The sequence below is a fragment of the Oryzias melastigma genome, linkage group LG16, assembly GCF_002922805.2.
Source record: "Oryzias melastigma strain HK-1 linkage group LG16, ASM292280v2, whole genome shotgun sequence".
NCBI classification, from domain to species: Eukaryota; Metazoa; Chordata; class Actinopteri; order Beloniformes; family Adrianichthyidae; genus Oryzias; species Oryzias melastigma.
Window position 1 is genome coordinate 12,076,449 of NC_050527.1, and position 14,278 is coordinate 12,090,726.

Consider the following 14,278-nt stretch of genomic DNA (forward strand, 5'->3'; position numbering starts at 1 on the left):
TTTAGCTTACAAAGCACCAGAAATTGTGCAGGGCTCAGAAGCAACTGTAAGCTCTGATTTTTGGGCTCTTGGTTGTGTCCTCTACTATATGTACACAGGTACATACGAACTCACAGAAAACACCTAGAAATATTAAATATTTTTTTATGTATATTGATTAATTCTGAAATATTTTGACTTATTTTGCTTATTGAAATACTAGCATTGTGCTGTAACAAACAATATATCTAAAGTATAAATTGTACTGTTTTCTTTTGTATGCCAGGAAATCCTCCTTTTTTCTCTGAGAGCAACACTGAGCTGACAGAGATGTTGTTGAACCAGGAGCCACTCCCTCCCAGAAAGACCTGTAAAGACATCACTCATCCACACTAGAATATACACAAAAATCTTTGTTTTGATCTATTAAGCTAAATTTACAGTAGGATAGCAGCTTTACAATACTGACTAATTGACATGGTAATAGTGTCTTTTGTTTTTGGATCAGGAAGTTCTTTATTTTTGTTTTGTTGGCCATGATGTTTTCTTAGGTCCTCCAAGTCCTGACTTCCATAGTCTTTTGAAAGGATTACTCACCAAAAATCCAGAGGAAAGGTGGGTTTCCAGGGAAGGAATATAACCATTTTTACTTAAGCGAATAAGGAACATTTTGAAAAATGTCTTCAAGGTTTTGCTGGTCAGAGCTGCTGGATCATGCTTTCTGGAAAGAAGTAATACAGGAGGAAAACAACAAGAAAGTAGAGTCCTTTAAGATGGGGTCTGTTGTTTATTTTTTATGTTGTATGATTGAAATATTTTCAAAACTATTGACTCATATTAGTGGTAGACTGAAATGACCAAACATTTATTTATATATTTTGCCCAAACACTGAAAATGTGTGTATGTTTGTTCCCAATGCTTTCACAGTCATAAACCCAGCAGCTACTCATCATTTTCACAGTTGAAACCATCAATGTCTTCAAATACAAGTGCATCAACCATAAGACCATGTAACACAAACACAGATGGACAACGATCCATGGAACAAATGTTATGTGGACAACTAAGGAATAGTGAAGCCATGCGGAAGACAATAACAGTCAAAGGCAGCCAAGAGGAGTGGGAGACAGAGGCTGGAGATGACCCTGAGCTAACTGGTGTGGAGCAAACGCACCAAACATCACAGCGTAGTAAATCATTTACGGCAGGTAACAGACTCCCTCATGTTTCTCTTAATTTTTTATGCACTTCAGTTAGACATGTAATGTTCGCTCGCAAAAAGCTTTTGAATATTCATTATGAATTTAATCTTTAGAAGAGGTTTATTGCAAATAGGATTTTATAAGCTACCACAAAAAATAAAGAATTTTTGTTTTGTGAATTTCATCTAGTTTCTCCTTTAAATCTTTAGTTTTTTTTTTTTTTACTTACTTATGTAGTTCTCAGTTCTTCCATGTTCAGCTTATACTGTATTGAACGTTACAGAATCACACATGTTGATTTTTTGTCATAAATATCCTTATTTTTGATATATATTTTTAGATAATTCAAGGGAGCTGAAGCCAAAGAGTGGTATGGATAATGACAGCGCAGAAGCCATTTTCCTCCATAGGTAGTCACTATTCTTCTCTTTGATATATCCTCATATTAGAATTCTTTCTATTAAGTCAGACTAATGAATTGTTGTATTGCTGCTCTTGTAGCTCCTGTGCCAAGACGAGAGGAAACCACAACACACCAGACTCTCTAAATCACATCAGTTCAGCCGAGGTTTCTATAATTCCTTTCATCCTTGTTGAGTTTACCTCCATGATCTTCCAGAATTTTCTTATTTATCCTCATAGATTTGCACAAGGACAGGTATCGCAGACTGTGTGAGGAGTCTTCTACACAATGAATCTGATCTGACTGTTACTCCAATCATTGATAATCCTAAGGTACATCACACAATTACACCGTGCAAAGTATTTTCCTGGTAAATTTGTCATAAGGCCTAACAATGTTTTACAGTGTTTTTAACATTTTAGATGCAGTAACACTGAATGTTTTGTTATATTAGGCAAACCTTCTGAAAATAGGTTATCAAACAAGGTAGTTTGAAGTTGACTTTTGGTCTCATTCGGACGTTTATACAGATTGTTAAGAGTGCTTCAGTACGATTTGATCCCAAAACCCTTTGTGTACCAGCCTATTCAGGTATGTCATTGTTTGTTTCTGTTGTGTTTAATGAAACAAAGAGAATTGCTATATGCTTGTTTGAGCCTGTTGCTTTCTAGAAACAAGTCTTATCTCTCTTCTTCAGTTGAGAAGTTGATTTCTCTGAGTGAAGAAGAGTGGAGTAGCTTCCTTCTACAACTTTGTTCGTCCCTTGAGGAAAAGCGCCCATCCACTACACAACCTTCCTCTCAGTCCACAGCCATTCGATCCAAACTAAACTTGCTGTGCTATCTCTGCTGTGTGGCTGGACATACTGCAGTTGCTGACAAGCTAATTAACTCAACACTGGTAGGAAAATCTGCCTTTACTTTCTTGTGTTTTATTTTCCATCCGTTTTCTGAATCCTTTTGGGGTCATCGGGGTTGCTGGAGCCTATCCCAGCTACTGTTAGGCAAAAGGGGGGAAAATGTTCCAGGAGTTTTTAGACTTTGCGATTCCAGGATTTAAAAATTTTACATTAGTTTGTGGTTTGTGTTGTTTTGGAGGGTCAGTATTCAGATTCGTCAAGTCACCCCCCACCTCCCCTCTTGCCTTGACTATCATAAAATCATGAAACATGAAATTTCAGCTGTATTAAAATCTAAAAGTCACATTGCAAATATTGTTTAAATATTTGTGCGGAGAGTGTGACTTTGCCATTTACTCAGTTCTGCAGCAGGCATAAACTGCCTTAAAGTACAAAGAGAAAAAAGTGTTAAAAAAAAGAACGGATAACACTATGGAGAGGTATTGAGTATCATAATGCATGTGTGACAGTTACTATGCACATTTTAGGATTGATTTTGCACAACATCAATCCTAACAATACACTGTAATACGTGTAGGCCTACATCTAAGCAAGAATAAGACAAATTTAATCTTCATAAATGCACAAAAGAAATATTTTTTTTTAAATCAGTTTAGTTAGTAATTCTTTAGTTTTGTGTTCTGTAAAATTATTTTTCTCCATAAATGCAGAGCATCACTTGTGTAATGATAGTTGTTTGCAATTGTTGATGTTTCTAGTAAGTTATTGGCAATTCATTCTAATTCAGTGTTTTTCCATGTTGTTTAAGGTGTGGCTTCCATATAACCATTTTTAAAATCAGCATGATATATCTGGTTTCACTTGTAACATACAAAAAACACAAGAAACCTACTTAGTTGAATTATATAATGAAAAATACCCGCTAAAATGAACTAAAGAGTACTGTTATCATTAACCAATCATCTGTTCTGCACATCATGTTAGTTGTTCATCCTCTTAACACTCCTGTCTCTTTAATTCAGCTTCAAGTGTTGACCAAAGAGTTGCGAAGAGCACCTAACTGGGATCTGTAAGTACATTATATCTTTTCTTTACAAGATAGAGTTGGTGCAGGCTTCCTAAAACTTTGGGAAAGATAAAGAAATGTGCTACAACAAAGGCAGTAAATTTATTTATTAAAAAAAACATTATGCACTGCTCCTGAAAAAGGGAACACTATAAAAACACATCCTAAAATGAAATGTTCTCTTCAAATGCTTTGATCTTTACATAGTTGTATGTGCTGTCTACATTTTCCAGTCACTTGTTGTGGGTTGGAAGATGAGTTGTTGCTATGTTTTTGTTGATTTAAAAAAAAAAATATATATATATATATATATAATTTAAATTAGCTTTAATGTTATCAGATCTGTATTAATCCAAATGTAAAAAAATATGATCTTGCTTTTTTGTTCTTGCAGGCGAAGCAAAGTTCTTCGAGTCATGGGTCTTCTAGCTCTGCACTGCAGTCATCTAGAAGAGAGTAGCCATGTTTGTGAGGTTTGTAAAACACTACCTTCTATATGTGCTGCAACCACATATTTGCTTAAAGATACGATAATCACCATTTAAAGCTTATTATATGCTAAAGCTTAGTATACAGTTTGGGAAACTATATCATGTAAATGTGCTTAACTGTCAAGAACACTATATTATTATTATTATGCAGTTCATTCTGACCCTACTTTCAGTCTGGTTAGTAGCCATCGGTGTAAGTTGCACAGAAAGATTAAAACATTTATAGACAGTTCATGAAATTACAGTCGATAGAAAGTCGAGAAAGTCAAAATTACATTACAATTCTTTCAATACATGAAAACCTAGAATCTCACTGCTGGCTGATATATTTGTGTGTGGGGGGGCAATTTGAATAACTTTTGCTTAACTATTGCTTTGACAACTTATTTATTTATTTATTTTTTTAAGCAATGTTTGAGTTAGAAATTTTTTCACAAAGACCACTAATATATAAAAAAAAAAAAAAAACAATTAAGGAGATAACTGTTATGACTGTTCAGTATTTTTTTAGCCACAAAATGGGAGCAAATTAAATTCTAGCCTCCATATTTAAGGTACAGGAAATTAAATGTGTCCAAACTTGCTTATGCAATTCATAGACAAGATATAGAAATAGCCTAATATTCTCTCCACTGCAATGAAAAATCCTTTTCCAACACTGGAATGTGTATTCTTAAGTTGGGAACCTAATACATACCAGTACTTTCATCCAAGAAAAGTACATGCACTTCTCCATGCAACTTAAAGCTGGCTGGAAAAAAATAACTCAATAAAAGCAACCTGTCCTGCTTCTTACGGCAAATTATAATTCATAATTTAATAAACAGAGAAACTGTGCTGAAGATTAAATACATTTTTTCCAAACACTACACATGCAGTACCAGTTTAAACCATCATGTGGCAGTAAACCACAGAAATTAACCAACAAATGCACCTTATTTGCAGAGAAAAGTATTAAAAAAACACACTCAAATATTCTTTCTTTTAATCATATTTCATTTAATCATATTTGACAGTGTATCACTCCCTTTAGAAATGTATTTTAAATTGCCCAACAAGAAGATAATAAGTTTTTAGACGAAATGTGACAATCTTAATAACTTTATAGCACTGCCTTTTACCAGTTGGGGGCGTTAAAAATCTATTTAACATCATGATCATATGGAACAATTATAGTCCAAGACTTCCTTATTTAGTCTCCACCTATGTCTTTCTGTCACAACATGTGCGTAATAGATGAGACAATAGAGTTTTTTAATATATGTTTAACACTTTTTTAACATGGGGGAATATTCCTAAGTGTAGTTTTAAAAGTTTTAAAAGTATTTTTTAGTTTGTCTGTCCTTATTTTATCCTTTACTTAGAACAAGTCCTACCTGTAAACTATATAACATTGTTGGTTCTAATTTATATGTTAAAAAATATTTTCTGAGATTTAAAAAAAAAAGATTTAGGTTTTTGCTACTATTTATTTTTCATTTTTGCAGTAAATTCCTCATCAATCATCCCCAAAGTGAACAGATTTTGACATACTAACTAACCATGCTGGTTAAATGAATAAACAAACACAAATTAAATATGAGACCGGAGCCCCTTTCCTGGGATCGTGCAGGTTATCTTTGGTGCTTCAAAAACATCTCTGACATGTTGGGACTTGGATGTTCGACCTTTCAGGTTAGCTTTTGATGTCTGGCACCAGGATGTTTGCAGAGGAACTTGTGGGCTGCAGATTTGGGTGATCTGCTTCATTGTGCAGAGGAGGCCACCGCTGTTTGAAGAGCTCTAGGTCGGTGCCCGTTACAGAACACGCTCGGTTGGCGTTAATGTTTAGATTTTAGGGAGTGAGGGTGGTGTGTGTAAATATCAAAGAAACTAGAATCCCACGAGCTAATGTTTTCAAAGAGAACATCAGAATGTGAAAACTAATGATCAACAATTTTTTGTTTTGTTCACTGCTGGGATTTATTTTTAATCTAACTCATTAACACTTATTTAAAACTGTCTGATATAGTCATGTAAATTTTTAAAACAGAAAAAACTTTTTTCATTTTTTAAGCTGTTTTAAACTTTTGGTAGTTGAAAAAAGTTTTATATTTTTGTCTTCACTAAGTTTGCATAATTATTTAAGTTTAGTCTTCCTTGAAGACTTAAAGGTCCACACAAATCATTGTAACCTTTAATTTAAAAATATATATCGATGGTAGATAACGTTCCCCAAATGTATGTACCTGTGGAGGAAAAGCATTTTTTCCTTGCTTGTTGTCCAGCATAACTACTGTCGAGCCATCGCGGTGATTAACACAATACCCGACTCTGGCCAAACAGCCCAGCTTCCATGCACTTTGTTGTCCCTGATAAACAGGGTAACAGTTTTACTGCTGCCTAATTTCATCCATTACCTTAGAATCACAAATTGCAAAGAAAAGAACATGCATCGCCCATGTTAGTGCGTCTGTTTGTAACCTTAGCCTCAGTGACCATCCGTGGACTCAGCAGGGGTTGTCTATGTGTGTGTGTGTGTGTGCGACGGTGTGGACCAGTGTGTGTCCCTGTACCTTTTATGTGTGCATGGGCTTTTCTTGAAACATGTTTGCAAGCTCTCAGCAGGGGTCCTGTGTGTGAGGTTTTCTTTGTCTTTTATTTAAACCTGTTTGTGTGTGTGTGTGTGTGTGTGTCTGCAAATGTTCTGTTTTTTTCTTTTTTTTTCTCCTTGTGTTGCAGGGAAGCTAACAGATGACCAACAAAATGGCACTCACAGTTTTCCCTCTTTGTGTGTGCGCATGTGTTGTCACAGCAGGGGTCCTCATGCTGCAGTCCTGCTGATTGGTGTGTTCAAGCTGCTCTGAAATACTCAGTATGCAAGCACATGCAATCAAATGACAAAGAAAATGCACTTTCTTTCTGCAGGAAGTTTTTCTCATTTTCATCAATTCCAGAAGCAGAGTAATATACCCTGAGATGATTGTTACCTTAAGACATTTTGCACGTGCTGCTTATTTTACGAACGCTGTTTAAGGTGGAATGAATTCGGATTGTTTTTTGCTTTGCTTTTTTAACCTTGATGTATTTTCACATTATTTCACTTGAGTTTTGATTTTAAGCTGCAGTTTGGGGCTCAGATTGACTAATCATTAATGCCTGATTAAGATTAAAATGTATTTTCTTTTTTTATCCAAGTAGTTTATTTATGTAAATGATCAAGTTTTGCTGCACTACACTGTTAAAGCTGTCCTAAAATAGCTTAATTTAAAAGAACTCCAACATACATAGGGGTTCATGAGTTATTCAAATGGCTGTGGCGCTTCGGCTTCAAAGAATACGGCATCTTGATTTCTGTCTCAACTCCATCGCTGTTCTTTACAGATGTAATAAAACCATTTCAACTGAATATCAGTGTGACACTGTGGGCTACGCCCACAAAAAAAAAAAAAAACTCCACTCTAACATGTTTCTTTCCCAATTACATGTTATTTTTGTTGTTTGTTCAAATCTAACTTTTTTACAAATCTATTTTTCAAAATATACTTTTGTAAACTTAATATTGTATCATGGTGATTAAGGCCTGACTGTTGTGTCACTTGGATTTTCTCCACACATGACATCATTGTCTGATCTTTGCAGCAACAGTTATTCAAAGGTTTGATTTTTTTTACATTTCTTTTTTTTTATTGAAGAGGGAATCATTTCTGATGTGCTTTAAAAAAGTCACCAAGTATTTTTCTGTAGAACTAAGGGTCCATTTCATGGGCTCTTATGCATATGATACGGGCTACAAAGGTTTAATGTTCTGTGAAAACTCACAACAACCTCTAAAAAACATAAGTTCTGAAGGAGTTGTTGAAATCAAGTCACTCCAGGATGGGTCTTCAGAATTTATCAATACGTATGCTCAAAAAGAAAAAGTGTGACCCCGTTTAAAAACAACAAATGCATAAATAACTACAATATAAGAACAAAACAACACAAAGTTTAGTCTTTGCTAAATAAAATTATCAAACATAAATAATTAATACTTTTATGAGGTTGAGTCAACTTAAATTAATGTACAATATAGTATTTTCCCCATATATTTTCCACATCAGTTTCCTTCTTGTTCTTTTTATTTACATGTGTCGTCTTAAATTTGCTGTGAAAACCTTCAAAAGAAACTTACATTAAACAAGCATCCGCCTTAGTTGATCTCAGCAGGGTGGAAAAAGCTTGTAGATTTAGCATATTAAGCTCATTTAGGTATAGACCTGGATTCTTGGAGATAAGGGTTTCTCTGACAGCACTTCTGCAGAGCTGCTTTACACACCAGCCCATTCTCTCCTTTCAACAGAGCGCTCTTATCAAACCAATTATCTGTCCACCTGCTATCTATATGCTTTTTACAAAGATTTTTTCCTTCAAACATGAATGCACTGCAACTTCTTATTGCTCAATTGGGGTTATAATGCATGTTTGAAACATTTATACTGTGTTAAAGCATCTTTCAGTTCTATACTTCTAATAGGTAAAGAGTTTCTCTGTTACATACAAGTATCTTTTGAAATAATGGGTTATCATGGCTAAATAATTATATACATATTATTATATTACTAAAAAAAACTTTTAAAAAGGTTGATTAACAAAAGTAAAATTGCATTTAAACTTTCAGAGATTCAAGAGTGGAATTTTTAATACACAGTCATGTTTTCAACATATTTTTTTATTTTATTTTATAATTTTGTGTGTTGTTTGCTTCTACCTGTTGGACTCTTTTTCAGATTTAATATTCTATTGTTGTGAGTTCACATTTAAGTTTTACAAATACATTTCAAAGTACATTAAAGTTGGATGCTTCTAAGGTGAATTCTGTTATCTTCATAGGCTGTGTCCATGCTGACAGACCTGCTGAGGGAAAATCTCAGAAACAGCAAACTGAAGCAGTTCCTGATCCCACCACTTGGGGAGTTCCTCTACCTCATCTGCTCTCAGGTACTCAATCTGATAACTAAAAGATTAAGACCACTGAGTTTGTTGACCTAAGAGGTAAAAAATATTCTAATATAATCCACAAACAGCATATTTAGGATCACTTGTGTTTCACATGCCTACAGAAACAAGGAGTGTCAAGGATTGATTTTGTCTTGACGAATGAGTTATTTCTTTAAAATTTCCTTCCCATGTTGTTTTCTTTAGGCTAAACCAGTCATCATTGATATGATGCTTTTTATTTAAAATTCAGATGAAATAGTTTTTGTTTGATTTAGGTAGTAAACATAGTTAAAAAGTAGAAATGTCAGAGTAAAAACAGAAATTGTTCCAAAATGCTGCAGTAACTGCAGTTCATGGATGGTTCAAAGCAGAAAATGGATGTCACATACTTAGGTAAGGGACAACTAGTGTGGCTTTAACTTTAAACGATGTATGTCATTGAAACTATTTGATTTTTATAAAAAAAGTCATTTATATTTTGTTTAGTAGGAGTGCACTGTATGTCAGCACATGCATCTATGGGAATGATTATGAAGTAAGTTTACAAGTATCGTTAAAGATCTATTATTACCTTAATATTTTAATTAGTGTTGTTTGCATGTGGAAAGAAATTTATTCTATATTTAGGAATTCGTGTGTTTGACTGCGACCATATTATCAGCTTTTCTTTTTAAATCAAGGAGAAACACATAATTAAATCAAATTAATTAATTAATATTTTGGCAGTCTGAGTCCGTAACTAATATAACAAAACTTATTAATGATTATTTTGTCAGGTGTTACATAAACTGATACATTTAATAATAATAATAAGTTTTTGTCTTGGTTAAATTAAAATTGTAAGTTGTAGAAATAGCCATCCATCCATCAGTCCATCCATTTTCAAACCCATCTATCGTATTTTCCGGACTATAAGCTGCTCCAGAGTATAAGTCGCAGGAGCCAAAAAAATACATAATGAAGAAGAAAAAAACCAAAATAAGTCGCTCCAGAGTATCAGTCGCACTTTTAAGTGAAAAATCCCACATGTATGAACAAATTCAACAACCCCGATGTAACGTTGCATTTGACACAGAACGCGATTCATGCGTCGAATTCGAGTCCGCTGCTTCTGTTGACATGAGTCAAATTTAATACTCAACAATGTAACAATTGCTGAGATTAATATAGTGCTGAATATTGTTATTTACTTCTTAGCTTGTTGTCATTGTTGACAATTATGGTGAAAAATCAGGGTCTTCACATAAGGGAGTATCATCATTCATTACTAATAATGTATAGCTAACTAAGTCATGGAGTTAACTAAGCAAAGTTATTATTATTTGTTGTTTGATTCCCCTTTCTTTCTTTCTTTCTTTTGCAAAACCCTTTCTAAAAAACATGTTTTTTTATATATATTCAAGCAAAATAGGTCTATGCTTTAACTGTGGCCCCATAATGGCAAGGAGCATTTCATAACCCACTACAGACACATAAATCAAATGATCACAGTCTATCAGGGAAAGTCTTGCTTTTCCCCAAACCTAAACTTGAATTGAACTGAATGGACTTCTTTTAGCTGCATGTGTTTAAATTAATCAAGCATGGCGATATCGCCTTATGCAAGAAGGATCAAATCCATTTTCTCATTACCCCAGTGAGAAAGAGCAATCTTTAGTAAAATTAAAGAAGTCAAGCACTCCATCACCAGATAGTGGTATTTTATTTTTTATGCTGACTAAACAGAATTGAAGGGGGATTGGACCTCTGCCCTCACAATTACCAGAGAAAGAGTGAAGGAGGCGTCTTTCATTTAAAAGGTGATTCCAATTTATCTCTACTTAACCTCAATCTAGCCAGGCAAGTCAATTAAGTTAGATTTTTATTTAGGCGACTGATCGATAACCTTCAAAATTCAATCAGCTCACCCGATTGCTCTCAGCACTTTCCTACACTGTGTTCCTGAAAAGCTCTTAAAAAGCGGACCTCCTTAGGTCTTGTTATATTCTTTCCTGTTGTTTCTCCTTTCTGGAACATCAACTGCCAAGTTTAGAAATCCAATTCAATTACAAAAAAGTGGAAGACACTATAGCAATCATGATTGAAACATTCTTCTCATGATTCTAAGCTAAATGGCCTTGCAGTTTCCTAACCAAACACTGGAAAGTTTGACATTTTATGCAACATTGACTATGTAATGTTATTTGTCTATCTTTTAAAATTATGCAATATAATCTATTTTTTAGTTTTTAGCACATTTGTTTTATCAAACTACTTTTTAACCACTGTTATCTTCAGTCACATATCCCAAAATTCCACTAGCTTCGATGCAAGTTTTTCAGCAAATTTAGCATGTGGCCAAGCGGCGGCATTTGTAACCAGAAGTCACATCTTTACACGTCACGTGGCGGCCTGGGTGTTTTAAGAAAAAGTTAAAATTTTACTGCGACCAGAGGATTTTTTAAAATCAGCAGTGGTCATCTTGGCACATTTGGAGGTCACACGGTGGCAGGCGGGTGGCAGGAAGGCAGCAGTGTTATAGCTGACTGATAGGAGGGTCTCCAAGGTCCCCAAAATCGTCTGATCATCAACTGATTTCTGACTGCCATCCCACTGCCCCCCTGCTGCCGCCCCACTGTTACGGTTCAATTTTTAGAAATCATACGGTAGCAGCGCGGGCACTCGACAGGGCCTATTGACATGGACCGGGACATCACCAGATGCCAATCTGGTGATGTCCCGGCCAATGTGGGTCCAAATGGGGAGACGGCATTGATCCTGCACAAAACCCATCATGGCGTTGATAGTACCACAGTGACTCAGAGATCTGCATATTGATGAACTGCCATTGATGCTAAGAAGACTACGAAGAAGACAGAATATTATGCTTTCTTGGGAAGCATGTTGTCTACGTAGTCCATTAAGAGGTAAATGTCTGTTTAGCTACTGCCGCTCTGCAGAAACTATGTTCTAGCAAACAACACTTTTTTTTGCCTCACAACTACCAATAATCATAATTAAAAGACCACAGATTAAAGATGATTGGTATGGGAAAGGGATTTGTGTTTTATTTGCTCAACGCTACCTCCAGAATGCACAGATTTTATATTCAAAGCAAAACTTTGGTAAAAAGTTTGATCTTTTGTGAGTTAAAAGCACATATTTTCTTATGCTGCACAACATTGGTTACTAGCCGCCCAGAGGTGCACTGAGATCATCCTGTTTGGCACAGAGCATGTTTTATTTGGAAAAATAAGTTATTTGAGCTTCTTTAAAACAAACAAACAAAAAAACGAAATTAAAAGAAATAAAAAAATCAAGATTTTAAAGATGCTAGTTTTTTTTCATATATTTTTGCTTTTGTTCATGCCAAAAATAGGCATAGTTCTTGTTTATTATTAAAAATTAAGAAAGTAATGAATGCAAACACAATTTTTTTAAAGGCTAAAGTAAGATTATGTGGCTCCTTCTGGGTTTTGATCAGTAGGAAACGAGTCCAAATGGGACTTTTACTGTTAAAGATTGCCGACTCGAGGTATGGGACTTTAAGGGAGTTCCAAATTATGGAATGAGAATTAGATTAAAACAACATTCATTTGTTAAAGCATGTTAGTTATAATGACTACAATAATTTCTGCACTGTAAGTCACACTTCAAAGCATTAATTCATCTAAAAAAAAGTGTCAGTGCACCCTATAATCTGGAGCTCCTTATATATGAACTAATTCTAGTTCTCGAAGGGATTTATATTGTTAAAAGTGAGTCTGCTTTTTTTTTTTACGTTACAAACAAGGTTGGGAGTTACACTCATTGTGGATACTCTAACGTGACGTGTAGCGTGTTACAGACAAGTTCAAGAGTTCCTGTGAACAAAATAAATAAACTCTGACTGATAGACTTATCTCTGACTCTTATAGCTTGGTGCGTCTTATATATTATATCATTTCAAAAATAGACCTTTCTTTGACGGTGCGTCCTGCATTGTGGAAAATACAGTACACAACTGTGTGTCTGTAAATCTGTGGAACTAATTGTCAAAACATGACATTAGTTTAAGGATGGGTCTGAACATGCTGTGTTTCACCATTGAATTTCCTTACCACTCTGGTGAGTGAATACTTGAGGATGTTTCAGTTTCAGAGGGCAGATAATTAGCAGCTTAAAAACACCGAATGAGTAAACTGGAATGTCCCTCCACGTTTCTTCCAGTAAAATTATTTGTCTGAAGTTGTTCATTTGTGATTCAAGACAGTAATTAACCAGGGATCCCAAATTGTTCTATTATTTAAGGTTGACATAGAGATTAGGTTATTTAAAAAAAACTAAAACATTTGAAGCTGAAGAAACTGCATTAAACAGTTTGATTTATTTAAATAGAGTGAATAATAAAATGAATATTTTTAGAAAAACTGAATTCTGAAGGTAAAATACATTCCTGTAGTTGCTGGACAAAGATCAGATGAAAGTTTTACTAAGACTGGCATGATGACCATACATTCAGGAAATCTGTTTCCTCATTCTCCCCGTTATCTTCCCTTATGTGGCCTTTGCTTCACTCCTGTCTCCTGTCTACTCGCCTTCACTTTACATGCCTGCCTTCCTCTCATATCCACTCTACTCCTGCACTGCTTCCTCTTCCTAACTGTACCCCCCCACCCCACTCACACACAACCCCCCCAGTCCTCCCCTCTCACCCTTCGTCACTGTCTTTTCTATGTTTCTCTATCAGGAGGAGAAGAGAGGATCCCCAGAGGGACTGTGGTTCGTTCCCGCTGCCGCCTACACTGGCTTAATGAGGAGCCTGCGGGAAGGGGTGAGTGTCTCTGTGTATGTCTGCGTGTGTCTGAATGTGTCTGTGTTGCTGTGACTAAGTCTCTCACACTGTGTGTGCCTGAGTGTGAGCGTGTGTGTCAGGGGATCCCTATGAACACTAACGATGAGGCAGCTGTGGGGGCCTAAAGCCTTGTTTGCCAGCTGCAAGTCAAGGGCATGCAGAGCAGTCACACACACGCACGCACACACACACACCTGCATCAAACATGGCCCTTTAGCTGCTAAGCAGACTGACTTCAACAGCATTAAAGACCCCCCCAACACACGCTCACGTAGAAGATTGAGCAGGAACACAAACGGAAGTAGTCATCAAATTTGACCGTTTTTCCTTTCATCTATTTAAGTATAACAATTAATTGATTAAACAGTTCATCGATTCCCTTTCTTATGTCTGTTAATTAAACAAACTGAACCTTATGAATCTAAAATGTGAATGGATTTGCCGTTAATTCTTGTTTACTTGTTTGTTTGAACACATATTTCAATTACACTTAATTATCTTGCAA

General features: G+C 35.4%; 1 protein-coding gene across 12 annotated transcripts in view; it reads left to right on the forward strand.

The window, feature by feature from the left end:
- Positions 1-14,278, forward strand: part of ulk4 (unc-51 like kinase 4) — a 69,380-nt gene that overhangs the window by 3,154 nt on the left and 51,948 nt on the right. For all 12 annotated transcript variants that reach the window (XR_004949357.1, XR_004949355.1, XR_004949356.1 and 9 more), the window contains 14 exons: positions 1-98; positions 266-349; positions 531-594; positions 668-757; positions 908-1,188; positions 1,523-1,592; positions 1,684-1,750; positions 1,825-1,917; positions 2,116-2,176; positions 2,283-2,485; positions 3,467-3,513; positions 3,905-3,983; positions 8,853-8,960; positions 13,669-13,752. Coding sequence is in view for 9 of the 12 variants with exons in the window: in XM_036216045.1 (XP_036071938.1) it covers positions 1-98; positions 266-349; positions 531-594; positions 668-757; positions 908-1,188; positions 1,523-1,592; positions 1,684-1,750; positions 1,825-1,917; positions 2,116-2,176; positions 2,283-2,485; positions 3,467-3,513; positions 3,905-3,983; positions 8,853-8,960; positions 13,669-13,752 (1,429 nt within the window). In the remaining 3 variants the exon portion in view is untranslated. The remainder of the gene's footprint in view (positions 99-265; positions 350-530; positions 595-667; positions 758-907; positions 1,189-1,522; positions 1,593-1,683; positions 1,751-1,824; positions 1,918-2,115; positions 2,177-2,282; positions 2,486-3,466; positions 3,514-3,904; positions 3,984-8,852; positions 8,961-13,668; positions 13,753-14,278) is intronic.